Source organism: Citrus sinensis, chromosome 5, assembly GCF_022201045.2.
Source record: "Citrus sinensis cultivar Valencia sweet orange chromosome 5, DVS_A1.0, whole genome shotgun sequence".
Taxonomy (NCBI): domain Eukaryota; kingdom Viridiplantae; phylum Streptophyta; class Magnoliopsida; order Sapindales; family Rutaceae; genus Citrus; species Citrus sinensis.
In genome coordinates, this window is record NC_068560.1 from 31,729,517 (window position 1) to 31,746,713 (window position 17,197).

The 17,197-nt window shown below is 36.8% G+C and overlaps 3 protein-coding genes across 4 annotated transcripts; all 3 read right to left on the reverse strand.

The window, feature by feature from the left end:
- Positions 1-1,637: 1,637 nt before the first annotated feature.
- On the reverse strand, positions 1,638-5,940 carry LOC102619966 (serine--tRNA ligase, chloroplastic/mitochondrial). 2 transcript variants are annotated; one of them, XM_052442549.1, is made up of 10 exons: positions 5,638-5,940; positions 5,393-5,550; positions 4,728-4,821; positions 4,498-4,646; positions 4,233-4,343; positions 3,817-3,996; positions 3,294-3,460; positions 2,467-2,601; positions 2,270-2,363; positions 1,638-2,121 (listed from the first exon to the last, which is right to left on the reverse strand). In XM_052442549.1, the coding sequence occupies exons 1-10, from the start codon at positions 5,822-5,824 to the stop codon at positions 1,855-1,857; spliced, it is 1,542 nt and encodes a 513-aa protein (XP_052298509.1). In that variant the 5' UTR covers positions 5,825-5,940; the 3' UTR covers positions 1,638-1,854. The 2 variants fall into 2 exon arrangements, with proteins under 2 accessions (XP_052298509.1, XP_052298510.1); XM_052442550.1 differs by having other exon boundaries at positions 4,251-4,343; positions 5,638-5,935.
- Positions 5,941-6,363: 423 nt separating this feature from the next.
- Positions 6,364-9,581, reverse strand: LOC102620251 (cytochrome c oxidase subunit 6b-1). The gene is made up of 5 exons (XM_006472499.4): positions 9,414-9,581; positions 8,482-8,799; positions 8,310-8,392; positions 8,122-8,203; positions 6,364-6,760 (listed from the first exon to the last, which is right to left on the reverse strand). The coding sequence occupies exons 1-5, from the start codon at positions 9,453-9,455 to the stop codon at positions 6,707-6,709; spliced, it is 579 nt and encodes a 192-aa protein (XP_006472562.2). The 5' UTR covers positions 9,456-9,581; the 3' UTR covers positions 6,364-6,706.
- A 3,098-nt stretch (positions 9,582-12,679) lies between these two features.
- On the reverse strand, positions 12,680-16,879 carry LOC102621551 (alcohol dehydrogenase-like 2). Its single transcript, XM_052442010.1, has 10 exons — positions 16,722-16,879; positions 16,425-16,564; positions 16,268-16,314; positions 15,792-16,117; positions 13,876-13,958; positions 13,575-13,650; positions 13,406-13,470; positions 13,197-13,292; positions 12,960-13,121; positions 12,680-12,846 (listed from the first exon to the last, which is right to left on the reverse strand). Exons 1-10 carry the CDS (start codon positions 16,792-16,794, stop codon positions 12,724-12,726), a joined length of 1,191 nt encoding a protein of 396 aa, XP_052297970.1. The 5' UTR covers positions 16,795-16,879; the 3' UTR covers positions 12,680-12,723.
- Positions 16,880-17,197: the final 318 nt, after the last annotated feature.

Here is a 17,197-nt window from a genome sequence, read left to right on the forward strand (position 1 = left end):
CAGCATTATTTCGTATATCCCCAATAATTTGCTCAATGAATACAACTCCCGAAACAACAAATGAATATTATTGGTACAAGTATATTAGCTAGATTTTGCAGCTATACTCTCAAGCCCTTCCATGAGTGGCCCCCCATGGCTGAGGAACAAAATATAATAATTAAGCCGCCTTCTTGCAGTAAATTCTCCAGTACCGAGCGTATCACAAATTGACTACCGCAAAATACCAATTCCTCGCAGCAAAAGTGATGCAAGTACAATAATAATACAATCATCTGGCTGGATTTTGGAGTTGCTCAAGCCCAACCATTGTGGGCCTTAATGGCTCAGGAAAAAACCATCTTTCGGGCAATTCTCCAGTATGCATATTATCGTCCGCGGAACTGCACAAGCTGCTGTTTTTAACGCGTGAACAATTTCTTTCTGGCACTCACCCTCTTTAGAATTTGTTGACGACGGTTCTGAAGGGCGATACAGAATATTTTGCCTCCACCCGCTGTTGAAAGTCATGCACTTGAAATCTGCCCACATTGAAACGTTATGTGAAGGGGGTTAAAATAAGGGACCGTGCAAGAATAGAATCACCTCGAACATTCATAGTAGAAATCTCTGTAGTGTGATCCAGGAATAAATCTGTTCCAGTCCTATAATAGACCTGTTTATGGGAAATGTATCAACAAAAAATGAGCTCTTAAAAACTTGAATGTGAGTCTCTACTTTTTTAAGGCTGCAGGAGACCCCAGAAGTTCTAAGTTGTTATTATAAACCTCAACTCAAAATGGAAAAAAATCAATAAACATTGGGTCGATCATCAAATTAATACCACAAAAGCAACGCTACCGAAAGTCTTCTTGAGGGAAAACTATTTTGTGACGTAACACAAAGCGAGGTTCGAATTAGTTCTTTAACTTTTCAGATTTGCTCTACACATTTCAAGTTAAGCCACGAGTTACTTGAATTTCATCCAACGAAAAATTTGTGAGCAATAACAAAGAAAAATTCAGAGACTTGTAATTAATAAGAAAAATTTCGTGAACTATAAGCCAGTGATAGTCCCTCCCATAGAAAACATTCATTAAATTCGAACAAATACATTTAGAGCCACGTAATTGTTTAATCCTACAATAAAGTTAGCTTATCAAAACACAGACAGTTGAAATTTGATGAAGACAAAGAAACCTAACCTTCTCGAGCTTAGCACTGGAACTCCTATTTGCTATTATCAACGGCAACGGCTTCCTTGTTCTCTCTTTTCCGCTGGAAATAAATTTCAGGCTTCTTTGCCCGAGTTCATCATCTTCAAAATAAAAAAGTCTTCCGTTTCGAGCTTTCAAATTATAATAATAACAAGATTGATGAAATGAAACAGAGCTGTGGTTTCGGTGGTTTGTACGGAAGGTGCAGAGAAAGCTCAAGCAAGAAGAGGAAACCAAGAACGAAGTGCCCGCGCAGAAAGACTACGAGACCGCTGTTCTCAAATACACGTCGTGACCAAGTAACAGAAGGCGTATCGTGCAAGCTAACCGAAAATACTGATAGATAGGCTGATTTGACGATAACTAAACAAGGAAAAAGTAAATTGATACAAAATTACATGCAATCGCAACTTCTGAATAAGGAGAATTTATGATACAAAATTACATGTAATCGCATCTTCTGAATAAGGAGAATTTACGAGTTTCAGAATTCCACAGCATCATTTTTTTACTTTTACTTGAAAAAAAATCATTTCTCTATATTTCGGAAGTCAAACTAGCTGCGTTATTATTATTATTATTATTATTATTCTATTTTTGTATGTCCCCGATCATTGCTACATGATGAATATACCTGCCGCAACAGAAATAAATGGTTCTAGCTACATTTTGGAGATATTCGCTCAAGCCCACCCATGAAGGGCCTCAATGGCTCTGGAATAATAACCGAGCCGTCTTCTTGTTGGTAATTCTCCAGTAAGCATATTATCATCCGTGGGATTGCACAAGCTGTTGCATTTAATGTGTGAACAAACCGTGTTGGCCCTTTACCCTTTTTTGCATTTGTTGACGACAGTTGCGAAGGGCGATAACGAATTCCCAGCCTGCGGCTTTGATAGTCCGTACAGTTTGATGCACTTGATATCTGCTAGCATAAGCACATTGTATATGTGATTAATACCTCTCATCTACAACTCTCACTTATTTGAAAACATTAAAAAGAAAATTAGAGAGACAAAAATCAATCTTGCACAACGGGGTTTTAAATAAATGATGATATCTCATTGCAATACCTCGCCATATCGTCCCAAGCCTGGCATCCATGCTTCCACATCAAATTTTCGATAAGCCGGGGCACCTAAATCTTCAGTAGCCATGTCTACAGTTCTGCCAAGAAAAGCAAAAGCCTATGACAAAAAGAAAATGGGGAAAAAAATACAAGAAAAACCATGTCCACTCAGAAAGACAAAATAGTGAAGACTATCCTTACTTGAAGTGTAATCCTAGTGATGAGTAAAGGTCTTCTTCAATTCTAATGAGCTCCTCATGGTATGAATCACTCTCCTCTGGTTGGCAAAAGACGAACATCTCCAGTTTGCTGAACTGGTGAACTCGATAAAGACCCCTGCTCAGGAATTCCATCAGATTACAAATTCAGATCTCCATTTGACACGATTACAAACAAGCTTAAATTAGACTAGTTGTTTACAAGTATAACATCACAAAACCAGTGTTATCTACAACTGCCAGGGCGTAGATTTGGTTATACATGAACTTAGACAATATGGCAGCAATTTAGAAAAGTAGTCAACATGGTAATTAATGAATATCAATCATCAAAATTTCATATCATACAGTACCGTGATAAACCTGCTCAACAGTCACCTATGTAGAAGTATTTCAAGAACCTCCACCTCCAAAGAAAGAAGCTTATAGAAGGGAGAGTCATATGTAATCATGCCAAGTAAAGGTTTACATAAATGAAGCACTTTCATGTGCCAGGAGTTCACAATGACCGAAAGCCAGTAAAATAGACATAGCGAGAGTACAACCCTGTTCCTAATAGTCCTGAAAATTTTGACACTCATTATGTAATACCAGCCAATTTGATTGGGTTAGACGAACCAAGAATTTACTGACTTATGGCCTGTATTTAACAAAAGTTTTAAGAAAGTTTCATGAAAAAGTAACATATATTCCTTGAAATAAGCGTAATATTGTCATGCCACTTCTCCGAGGATTAAAATTTTGGTTATCAAGTTCATTTCTTTTCGTTATTCAAGAGTACCAAAGATAAATAGCGCCCTAGTAATTTACCTTGTTGCTGTGCCTGCCGCACCTGCCTCAGTACGGAAGCAATGGGAAAACGCTGCATACTTTAAAGGCAACAATGACTCAGAAAGAATAGAATCCATATGAATTCCTCCAACAGGAATCTCTGCAGTGCCAATGAGGCATTGATCAGCTCCCTCGATAGAATAAACCTGTTGAGCGTTGTGGCAAAAGTATCAACAAAATTGATCTCCAACAAACTAAATACACCTTCTTCTGAGTATCTACTTTCCTATGGCTGCGCTCTTATCACATGCAGATATTAAGAACTAAAGTAATATTTAGGTTATCACAAATTTAACACTTCAACTCAAAACCATTTAGGTTGAACGACCTGGTGGAGTGACCAGTCAAAGGACATAATGGTTCGAACTTTGAATTTGTCATCAGATTCATAACATAAAACCTCGCCACAGAAAGTCTAAAGGAGAATATATTGTGACCAAGACTCTTCATAAGGTGGCATTTCTCTTAGATAAGAGTATACATGAGTAGAATATATACAAACCTGGGTATTTGCTCCACGAGGTTGGAAGCCACACTTTTCAACAACAGAGGATCTTACAATTTCAGGAGTAGTTAGAGGTGTAAATCCCCTTTTTATCACTTCTGAGAGTGTCCAGTTGATAAGACCCATCTCTAGCATAACAGCTTCATTCTTCAGGTAATAGAATTTTGAACCACTGACCTGTATGAACAAGGAGAATATTGAATCCTATCTTTTTGAATTGATGCACAATGCAAGTAAACTTCAATAAAAAAGAAAATAATGTAATCAGCTACAATATCATTAAAAGAATTCTTATCAACCTCTAAAAAATGCAACTCTCTGGATCTCTAGCCATACCATTAAACTTGGACTCGAAACCTCTCAATGTTTAATTAGATTTATGTGGAACAATCAGAGCTGCTTTAAAACCTTACAATAAATAGAAGGAGTACCTCTGCAGCTGCATCAAAATCAAAGATATCGAGTGCTTTCCCAAGCTGAAAGTGATCCTTGACAGGGAAGTTAAACACACTGGGGTTACCAACCTACAGGAGCACATAGAAAAGGGAATTAGTAGTGTGAACCTAGCTTGCATCAATGCCTCCTCGGACACATGACCATGGATAAACATCTGCATACATTGAGACGAGGAACAATAAATCAGGACTGAAATATGATAATACATAACAATTGAGATACCGTTTTTCTAATTATAGAACAATCCTCCCCTCCTACGGGAACATCCGGATGAGTCATATTCGGTATGCACTGTGCTTCCTGCTGAAGCTCATCTGTGAGTTTAACCAGGTCTTCTTCCAAAGTCACAAGTCCTTCCTTCAAATTCTTTCCTGATTGCAAAATATAAAGATGACTAAGGAATGTAGCAGAATACGTGGAAATGATAAATCTGTGACACTATTCAAACATACCTTCTTCTATGAGTTTTTGACGCTCAGATGGTTCCAGTTTCCCTTTCATCTTGTTTGCAACCGCATTTCTTTCCTCACGAAGCCTATCAACTTCCTGCTATCTGTGAGTGACAATTAGATAAAACTAAGAAGAAAACCAGTTCATATTTTTTTCATAAGTTTGACTTATTATTAGTACTTTTTTCTCCTGAGCTATAATCATAAAACAAATCTTATGAACTTCAGATCATAGCCACATTGGTTTTGAATTTAGGGTAATGGAGTAACTAGCCAACTAATACGTCTCATCAGGAAAAATAGAGGAACTTTAAATTGCATCATTAGGACTATTAGTTCAGGTTTTAAACAGTCTGACACCCATTTATAAGTCATATTAATAAACTCATTCTAAACAGTTTATAAATTTATTTAACAAAAAAGAAATCAAAACCTAGCTCAAGATACTTAATAAATCTAATATAGTTCAATTGGAACTCCTGTTCGAATATTCAGAGTAGTTCTTTAAGCCAAGAAAATACTCGTATTACATTATACTTGCAGACGAGTTTCAAATCTAGTGCGCTACATTTATCAATAACTAAAGAGTTCAAATATGATTAACAGAAATATATCCAAGAAATGAATAATCAATATAGTCAAAACACATGATTGTATAGAAACCTAACCTTCTGAACATTCAACATTTTCTCATAAAGCTCGAGCACAAGTTCCAAATTTGCATTGGAATTCCTATTTCTTATATTGGCGGAAACAGCTTCTTTGTTGTCCCTTATCCACTTGAAATCAATTGCAGCCTTCCACTGCGGCTTCACAACCACACCACCTTCAAACAAACAGAATAAAAATAAAATATCAAAGTCCATTTCAATTTTAAAATTATTTTTTTAATAATAATAATAATAATAAAAACCTTTGTTATCTGTGGTGTCGATTGTTTGTAGAGCGGGTGCAGAGAAAGCTCTAGCAAGAAGCCGAAATGGAGGTTTTTGAGAATGATTACGGCGGGAAATTAAACCTAGCGTTTTGGTTACTGGCCTGAACATAAAGCATGAAGAAGAAAAGGCGGCAGGAATTGCAGCGAGCTTCACTGTCTGCATTGTAGTCCCTACGGGATGGGTCACGCTCACTTTCAGTGTAAGGATCCGCGCGCAGAGAGACTCAGATACTACAACTATGAGGGTTCTGTTTTATCTTTTTTAATATAGGCATTTTCACTCTGACCCACGTAACGACGTCGTTGTGTGTTTCCTCCTTTATTCAATGCTTTTCTTTTTCGTGTTTTGCTTTAGGAACTAAAATTTTCCTCCATGTGGTTTGGTATTTCCTATAATTTTTAGGTTTACTTTCTCTCAGATTTTTTTCTTTATTTATAGTGAAAAAATAATTCGCGTTAAATTTTAGGTTAATAGCCTCTGCGTGAAAAGCCAAAATGTGCACACAAGAATGTGTGAATTTCCCACATTTGCTGTTTTAGAATTTTAGCACTTCCTTGTTAAACAAATCCTGCGACATGGAATTGATGCAGTCAAAGCTGATATTTAGGAAAGTAAATGTCACAATGCAAGATGAGGATACTAATCATCAGCATCAAGCCAATCTAGTGAATTCCCTATAAAGCTAGCAAATCATTCATCTCTTGAGGCTAATGAAGCCAATCTTTATTACGGCAGACATAAATGGTACAGATTCAGTTGGGTTCCATCTGATAACCTTATAAAAATTACACAACATGCCACGGCACAAACATAAGTTGGACTGTTGGAGGAAAAAATTCATCTTAAGAGATGATAACCCTGTGTTATGAGACTTGAACAACAACTATTAGGCAAGTCAAAAAAAATTATTAACTCATTGATTTTAGGAAAAGATCCCTGAGAAATCACTTCTCAGTCAAGAAATTACTCCTTTGGATTTTGAGTAGCAACTTTAATTTAACCGCAGGATGCGAATCACACCCAAGTTCGTAAAAATGGCACCACCTACAGAGGACCGGGAAAGGTTCCGTTTTCTCTTTGCTCATTCCATTTTTCTATCTGTAACACATACATAATATATAAGTTAGCTCAAAGAGCAGCAGTCATGTAACAAAAGTTAGCCAGCAAAAGATTATAAAACTTAAGAAACAAAATAGCAGCGACCCATCCTTAAAGTATGCATTTTAATGCACCAAAGACATCAATATCTACAATCTGCTTTCAATGCAGAATAATTATACTGACAGATGCCAATCAAGCTTTCGATGAAATGGCTAGGCTAAACAAAATGACCACAATATCTTGAAACAAGGGGTAGGAAAAGCATTAGGAATATGGCTTGGACAAAATGGCACATCTTGAAACAACAGGAGTACAGAAACCATTAAAACAATGTTATTCAAAATGCCTTTTTAGAATGCAAATAAGATATACTCAATTCGGCAAAAATTGTGGAGGAAAAAGGAAAAGAAATTCTATATTAGTATATGGTTCTATGGGGAAATGAACGAGAATCCCTTCTGATCACTATGCATACTCACTAGTCACCTCAGATAGGGGGGTTTTCTTTTCTATATCCCTTAACTTTTCAGAGGGAATATCCCTGACAGATCATCCAAAACCCCCTTTGCTAAGGATAATTCTGCTTAACATACAGAAAATGCCTTATAATTTCATCAACCAGAAATATTAATATACATTTTCTTCAATTTTGTTAGGAAATCTTATCTCTATCTTTTGCAAACTGAGAGAAAAGCAATAGGAAAAAGACTTTAGAATTGAACGGAGAGCAACAAATACATTTTTCTTAGCATGCTATTTTCTCTCTTCCACTCCCCTTTCTCGTGAAATAACCTAGCTTATGCCAATCCATTGAAGCCTAACCATCTTTCTTTCATTTTAGATAAGCCCTCTTGAAAGCAGGCAGGCAAGTAAGCGCTTTCACTTTTTGAATCTGAAAGCCAGCCAGCTTTTTCATCACTTCAACATGTATTTAAAAATAATAATAATAATAATGGGACATTTCATTTTGTAGAGCATTTTCAAATCGATTGTTTCTTTTTATATCGAAGTGGCCGAGTCCAGCATTTATAGTCGAAAAGAAGAGTCACAAGAATAAATATTTTCTCTACAGCATGTCTTAATAAGATTTGGCAATCCCATCACCATAGTTTCAACTGTCCCTAATATTTATGTCAGTAGCAAACTTAGCAGCAAGTCAAGGGGGGGAAACTTCCCTAATAATACAATGAGGATAGTAGAGGCTTTTACATTAGATAACTTAATTGGAGATGTAGGAGCATTGAACATGAAAAAACTGACAACTACATCTGAATAGTGTAGAAGATATTAACATAGACTGGAGGTCAGACAGCAAGCATACAAGTTATTAGAGCACAGGAAGCTTTAGTAAAACATACCCAGTCACTAGGGCACAGAGCACGGTAATATTTTGCAAACTTATCACACTCTGGAGCACCCTCTCCCTTAGCAGCTACACACCTGTAAATAATAAAGTCGTCAATAATATGCCACTGGAAAAAACTTGGCATGCAGATAGTCAGACAAAAGCTTCAGAGCCAATTTAAATAAGTAAATGATGACTCACCGATGATACTCAATATATCGGGTAAAGCAGTGCCTTGTTTGATTTGTGGTTGGGAAACGGAAATCTGCCGGTGCAGTCTCCAGCTATATACAAATTAGGGATCATAATAAATGAGTCATCAGAGAAAACACAAATGTTAAAAAAGAAAAAACAAATCTATGACAGCACTTACCTTTATTTCTGGTGTCTCTTCTGAGGCTTCCTGATCACCTGAGTTTTCCTCTTCCGTAGTTTCACTGCTTTCCTCAGCAGCAGCTGGAGCCGTATCACTAGTGCTGTCCTCAGGAGAAGCAGAACTGGCTTCAGTGCTTTCTTCAGCGGCAGGAGCAGGGGCGTCTTCTTTGCTTTCTTCAACAGCGGCGGCAGCAGGTGTTTCTTCAACTTTATCAGTGGCACCTTCCACAGAAGAGGCAGTCACTGCACTCTCAACTTCTTTTACTACCACAGGTTTTGTAGCTACATCTTGCTTCTCTTTTTCCAACAAATAATCCTGTCCACATTACACACGTAAAACAAAAATCACTGCAATGAGCTCAAATTTTAATCAGGGAGGAATAAACGATTGTTGCACATGTGAAATAAAGAGAACAGAAGCATAATCCATTTCCATTTGGTCAAGCACAACCCTAAAATCTAAATAATCCTCAGAGAAAATTCTACAAAGTTAACATTGAGTTTTACCAGATACATGCCTCAAAGTTTTACAACCATAGAACTTAGAAACTGCAAATCCAATCATATTAAATCACGAAATATTATGATCATAATTTAAGCATGAGAGTTGACTCGATTGCTACTATCACACCAATCTAAGGCACAATCAGTCGTCAATAGGACGCCCGATCAAAAATCAGACAAATGCCATCAAAATTTAAAAAAATATCCTAAGAAAGGTCTATTGTAGTCAAAACTCCAACCCATTACCTACGAATATCCAGAGCTTCCAAAAGAATAAGGTCAGCCAATATATTCAACTCAAAGACTATTCAGACAGAAACAAAGATCCATAAAGAGCAACGCAGATCGAACTTAGACTAAACTGATTATTTTCTTAAGCTCTTGTAATAAAATTGACGGAGACAAAAATAAAAAGACAAAAAGTACCTCGGCTAGGGAGGGAGTTTTGTCGCTTTGGGCTTCCGCCATTGATGGGCAAAAAGCGATCTACTTTCTTCAGCTGCTGTTTGTTCAGTTACCCAAAGGCGGCCAAGTCCAGGATATGAGGCTGAAAGAGAAAGACACGACTAGAAGAGTTTGGTAGGTCAAGCTACGGTATTGTTACTGTTTTACTGTGATGGTTAAAATAAAAATAAAAAGTAGACACGTGTGATATTTTGGAATCCCAGTGAACTATGGCGATCAATCAGGATAACAGTTTTGAGGCTGCTATTTACAGCGTGGGCCGGCTGGGTTGGGCTAAGCCCTCTTGCATACACTGCTTGAAGATATCGGCGTACAGCCAACGTTTATAAAATGAGTTATGATATTTGTCCCAAGTCAAACCTCAAAACCTTACAAAAAACGACGTGTTTTGTGATTTGTTTTTTGTTTTAATTTTAACCAATACGATGTCGTTTTGCTTCAAGCTTCCCCCACCAATGCCTTACCTTTGCTGCTCTGTTTTTCTTCAGTCACTTTCATCGTTTGCTTAGAGTAATCTCAATCTATATTTTACACACCAAGTCTTCACTAATCTCTCTCCATGACCTTTTGCAAAACTTAATCATGAGCAAAAGTATCCTCCCAGCACATATTCTGCACTGTGTCCCCACAATCCTCTGCTTCTTGATTGCAGTAATTTGCTTGGTGGTTATTGTCCTTCAGTCGAATGGCCAGAAGCAATTATCAACCACACGCTCTTTAGTTACAGTGAGACCGTTCAAAACCTCAGCATATTCTTCAATTGCAGTGGTGGGTTCACATCAGTGGGTAAAAATAACTTCAACTATCCTTCAAAAGATGGAATTATAAATGGCTTTTATACCATCGATGATTCCCGAGGCTCGCTGCTTGAAAATCGAGCAGCTCTTCATAAATCCTGTTAAATTGGCTTAATATAATGGGTAATAAGCTTATGTTGCGATGTTTTTTGTTTGAATCCTGAGTTGTTTCAATTTGAATATTGAGCTGTGAGTTGTGGATTACGAATGACAATTTCAGGTGCGGATTGTGGATTGCGAATGGAAATTTCAGGCTGTGGTTGGAGCTGGATCGAAGAAGGAAATGGGAAATATTTGGCTGTGGCTGGAGCTGGTGGTTGGAGCTCGATCAACGAAGGAAAGGGGAAATATTTGGTTGTGACTGGAGCTCGATCGACGAAGGAAAGGAAATAGAAAATATTTGGATGTGGCTGGAGCTCGATCAACGAAGGAAAGGTAAGGGAAAATACTTGGGTGGAGCTCCATCGACAAAGACTGAGGGAAATATTTGGCAAGCGAAAACAACATCGTTTGTTCCTTTAATGAAATGCTGCGTTTAAATTTCAGGGTTTGACCCGGGGCAAACATCATTTTCCTTATAAAATTTTGAGGTCAGGTATGCGGTGCGGCTGCTGCTCGCACAAATTGGGCTACTACCAAACCATACACGGCCGTGGTATATAATTACTTAATATATTTTAATATAAAATGCTAAATATAAAAAAAAAATGAGAGAAAGACAAGAGAATAAAGCATGTGCTAAGAGAAAAGAGAGAGAGAAAAAGCTGACAGAAGAGAGAAAGATAAAGTAAAACAGCAATTTAGGTTGTAGTTTCTCTCGTCTTTCTCTCATTCTTCTAGTTATTTAGCAGCACTCTATTTTAATTTATGATATATTTATGTCATATACAAATCTCAATGAAATACAGATTCCATATATCAGTTATATATATATATATATATGTTCGTCTTGCCTCAAGCGGAAAGCAACATGAAACCTCATGGAGCACCGACAAAAACCGCTGGGGAAAAAAAAAAGTAGTGGACCCTAGTTTTTAATCTGAAATTACTTTTTATTTGTATTTTCTGATGTTTATAATGTCAATTCACACGTAATAATATCTCCAGTAATTTCATTTAACATTATATTAATATATTGAGAAATTTACAAAAATAACCATAAAATTTTTGCTATTTTCACAATTAACCCTCTCAACTTTTTTCTATCAACATTAGCCAAACACACGCTTTTCTTCCCAAATTACCTTTCTTTACAAACCAAAAGCAACTTTCGTCAAAACTTGGTGCGACATGCACCTGTCACACTAAGCGCCAAGCCTTGCTCCTGTCACACCAAGCCTTGGTGCGACAGGCAGTAGAAACATATTCTTCAAACCATCCACATCTCCGACGGCGGGCACACCTTCATCGTCGCCTCAACGGGTCACATTCTCCGATTCTTTAATGGACGAGAACATCCAAATTGCCCGCTCTCTCATCACCAAATGGGACGATACCTCTCTATCATGCAGCATCTCTTCTCTCTTCTCCTCCGACAACCGCCAAGACGCCAAGGACTACCTCAAAGCCGTCTACGACTTGCAGACCGCCATGCACTATTTCATCACCCATCACTCCACTTCTGACAAGCTCGTCCTTGTCCAAACCCTAATGCAAACAGCCATGAAAAGACTCGAAAGGGAGTTTTATCATATGCTAAAGATCAACGGAGAGTATCTCGATCATGAGTCTGTCTTCGTCTCCTCTTCCAGGGCCTCTAGAGCGAGCTTCTCTGATCTTGAAGATTACGAGGTCAGTGAAACCGAGTCCAGAATCTCTGACGACGCCATTTCCGAAATGGAGCGTGTTTCTACTACCGCCATAGCTGATTTAAAAGCCATCGCCGACTGCATGATATCGGCCGGCTACGGGAGGGATTGTTGGGGGAGAGATGAGAGAGAGGGGTATTTTGGTCCCAAAGGCTTTTTTATGGCTAATGTTGATAGAAATTTGTTTGGGGGGTTAAGATGGAAAAAACCAAAATTTTTATGGCTATTGGTGTAAATTTCCCTAATGTATTAGATGGTAAAACAAATCCAAAGGAAAAAAAAAAAAGGTACTTGGCATAACTTGCTATAATTAGTGACATATTTTTGGCCACCATTCTTGTAAGTGATGTATTGCTGTGCCTTCTTCGTCTATGCCCACTCCTTTTTAATAAGCAGATTAAGTTGCGGCGGCTGATGTTGTGTCCCGCGTGCCTCAGTTTTGAAGTTTCGGGGTGTTTGGATTGCCAGTTTAGGATAGCCAGGCCTTTGCTAGGTCTTCTCTTTGTTTGGTGGTTCCGGTATGAAATGAAACTAAAATTGCATTCATTATTTCCAAGCAATTATAACAGCAGCATCAATAGTTATAACAAGAACAATGACAGATGACATGTTTTTTAATCCCCCCCCCCCCCCCCCCCCCCCCCAATCTCATCCCAAATTAGCTAATCAATTTTGTTTATCTATCCATATGACGCAACGCAGACTTTTTCCTTCGAGGAGCAAGTCGAAAGCTTTGTTAATATCGTGGAAGCTCACTTCGTGTGTTATGAACTCGTCCAGATTAAGCTCCTGCAAATTAAATCAATCATAAATTGATGTATCACCAGGTTTCACAAGAATACCAAAAGGCCAGCCGAATCAGAATCAGGATCACAAAGATGAAAGGATGAATGTAAATGAACCTTGTCTAGGTACTTCTGGGCAAGAGTAGCAATGTCAGATTTGGGTTTCAGCCCTCCGAAAAATGTGCCACAAACGCTTCTGCCTTTGAGAATCTCGATGGAATTCAAAGAAATTGGGGAGCCATGCATCTCCACTCCTAGTATCACCGTCTTGCCCCAGCCCTGATCTCATAATTGTAAATTTATGAATTTCAAGACCAAGAACAAAACAATATGAGTGTGCGCGTTTTGCATTACCTCTCGGCTACTGTTGAAAGCATCATTCATTACGGACGCCAAGCCAATGCACTCGAAGCAATAGTCTGCTCCCCCATCTGTCATTTCCTTTATCACCTGCCCGCAACCCATAAGCCGTTCTCATTTTCGATATATTCATTTATTTCTTGAACGTAATCAAATAATAGGTACATATAGAACTAGAGAGTAGCTCCTAGTTAAAGACTAACCTGGCTGACTGTTTTGTCACCACACGTTGCAGGGTTTATAAAGTCAGTGATTCCGAATTTTTTCCCTGCCATTAAAAAATGTATATTAATATAAGCATGTGAAACCTGGTTGAAATTAAAACAGGATTTATTAAACAAATGAACTGAAGCTTGAAAAGAATCGACTAACCTGTCTCAAATTTCTCAGGATTTAAATCAACACCTATGATCCTGGTAGCTCCGCGTATCCTTGCTCCTTCAGCAACCTGAATATGCATTAAGAATTTAAGAAAGATTGCCACGACACAGTTACTTTCACTCTGAACTAGAATAACTAAATACTCGAAAAGAATAGTATTAATGTGTGGATAAAATAATAAAATATTCAGTTATAACTGACTATACATCTCCTGAACCTCACTCATCAATATTAGAGTTGGAAGTATGTGTGGGGTGTGTCTAGTAAATTTTAAATGGATTCGGATAAGTACCGATAGGCCCACAGCTCCAAGCCCAAAAATTGCAACAGTGGACCCCTCTTCGACCTCTGCCACCTTCCATGCCGCACCAAGCCCTGCCGTTCACATGGCGTTGGGACCCATCAGTATCAACCAAAACAAATTCAAATTTTCATTATTTCTCCGTTGGAGCAGCAAACGAGGAAACTTATCTTCTTCTTTTTTTCCAAATAGAAAACAAAAGACTTCGGACTTACGCAGCAAAATCAAGCTAAGTTATAATATTCAAAGCTGGGGCCATTCTAGACATAGACAGTCAACTCTTAGGGCGGGGGATCCAAACGATATGATAATTTTGAGTCATAATTAAATAGAACAACTCGTTACAATAGGTTTTAGGATCAATATTGTGAGCTGTAACCATTATTTTTATTACAAAAATAATGATAATTTTTAAAGAATTTTATCATTAATTCTACATGTAGCATGTGATGTAGTTTAAGGTAGATTAATTATATTATCTCTCATCATTCATTGATGAATGTTGTATTATTTAAAGTGGATATATATTAAAGCTCCATTTGGTACAACTTATTAAATAGATCTTATAAGTGTAAAACTTACATTATTAGAGTTTTTGACAAAAAAAATTATTGGGTGATTCGTTGTCAATTAAAAAAACTCTTTTGAACTATTAGATTGTTTGGTTATACAAAACAAATTGTACTTTTGTGTAACTAAATTACCAGATAGGATATGTAAAAAAGTTTGTTTCATAATTATATAACTTGTAACAAAATGAATTCAAGCTATGAACTAATGAGAAAAAAATAGTTCAACAATTTCTTCAATGTTCAAAATTAGAAACACGTCAGTAATATATTCTTCCAAACAAATAATACTATCCAAATTAAAATGTTCATAAACAAATATAATTGAAATGTTGACGGTGCAAGAGAAGAAGATAGTGGCAATCATTTGTAATTAAGGGTATTAATAAGGGTCTTATGTAATTAATAAGGGTATTATGTAATTAATGGAATGTCCTTAGGGTGTTTTTTGATATTACATATGTTTTGAAAAAATTGTATTTTTGATATTACATATATATTTTTTAAAATAAGTAACATCTACTTTTAAAAGCTCAATTTTTTTGGTTGGTGCTAATATAGCAAATTAGCTTATTTAAATATAAAAAATTCTACTTAAAAAACAACCAAACACCAACAAAAACTTAGGAAAAAAAATTACGAGATTAAATAAGTATTTATGATCATTAGATGAGTCATAACAAATATGCAATAAAAGTAAATATGGGTATTATCGTTTATATCATTAACTATTTACAAAGTAACAGTGTAGTTTATTAATTGTATCATATAGGCCCCCTAATTTCAGTAAAGATGACAAAAAGAAAACTTTATTTACTATCACATTATAGGATAAAACTGTGGTGCAACTGTGGTACCGTGCCACAGTTGCACCCAACCGTTGGATTTCCACTTATTCAAGTGGACCCCACTCATTTGAGTGGATCCAACGGCTGGTGCAATTGTGGCACGGTACCACAGTTGCACTGTAGCCTGACCCCACATTATAATGGTTAAAGTTAAGTCATGAAAGTGTATTAGGGATTCATAGTCTCTTTTTAGTTGTAGAATTAGGTACCGATAGACATCTCTGCTATTAATATAGGTAAAATAAATATTTATATAATAGTAATAAGAGGTTAAATCTATATTACACTATAATAGAATTGATCTAAACTGGTCCTAACAAGTTTCTAATTATAAATGTGAGCAGATTGTTCTATTGTAGAAAAGTATGACCATTTTTTTGTCTGAGAAAGCGTGGAAAACATTAGGGACTCAGATGGTATTATCTCAAAAGTAAATGTATGCACATGATTCAGTCAATGATATAAACATCTACTAATGTCCGAAAATTACCGGTTGATACACCGCAGCTGAGAAGGCAGGCTATATCGAGCGGGATATCCGGAGTAATCTTGACGACGTGGGTAACGTCCACAACAGTATACTCGGTGAAGCTCGATACATTAAGGACGTTGTGTATGACCTCTCCTTTCAGGTCCCTGAACCTATTCGTTCCATCCCTCGGCATGCTTTGGTTATCTTTATTGACAAATTTTGAGCAGATGTTGCTCTTTGGAGACTTGCAGTCTCTGCACTCTCCACAATCTCCTTGAAACACTGGCAATACCAAATCTCCTTCCCTCACTTCTTCCACTCCTCCTCCTACACTCTCCACAACTCTTTTTTTTTTTTTTTAAATCAAAGAAAAAAATAATAAATATTAATTGCATTATTAGTCATGTATCAACACAGAAATTAATTATTCAAGAAGAATAATAACCAAATCATCAAACATTTCTATCTAATCTAAGGTTGAGTTGATTTTTTACCCGACGGCTTCGTGCCCGAGAATTCTTGGAAAGACTGCCATGGGTGGCTGCAGAAACGTTATTTTGGTGACTTGATCAAATTAGAAAGGTTGTGCATTTTGGGTTGTTACTTAAATATTTGAAAACGATAATGAAGATTAATTAAGAAGGGACTTACTTGGGTTGATCTCCAGAAAGTAACATCAGAGTGGCAGAGGGATGTGCATAGAATCTTGATCCGAACCTCCCCAGCTTTAGGTGGGTCAACTTCAATTTCCTCCATCACCAGTGGCTTTCCAGGGATTCTGGAGATTGCAGCTATATGTATATGCACAGGCAAAAAAAGAAATTGAAAAAAAAATTATGAATAAGCTAATAAGTACCATGAATCTATTAAGCTAATAAGTGTCATGAAACTATTATATAGGATAGTTATTGACCAATAATATGAATATGATATGAACAAAGAAAGAACCTCTGCATCTTATAATTTTCCCAGCAGTTGATGATGCATTTTTGTTATCCATGACGAGTTCAGATGAAGGCATGGTAAGGCTTGAATGAAAATGAAAGAGAGTTTAAGATCCTTCTTCTGTGCTTACATGCCAATGATCTATATCTATATATATATATATGTATGTATGTATGTATGTAATGTATATATATATATTAAATATGTGTGATAGGCATTAAGTCAAACATATAAAATAACTGAGATATTTTACGATTACTTTTGCTGAGTGTGACAGATTATGTATGATGAATTGGGAATATAATTGAGCCTTCATCGTCTAAATTACGGCATGAACACTATTTCTACATAATAAGGAAAAAGGAAACGAGTTTCGTCAATAAAACAAATTAAAATGTTTTTTTTTTCCAATACGACATAACTTGCTTTATTGGAGAGGAATTTACGTAGGACTAATCACTGAGGTTTTGTCAAATGAC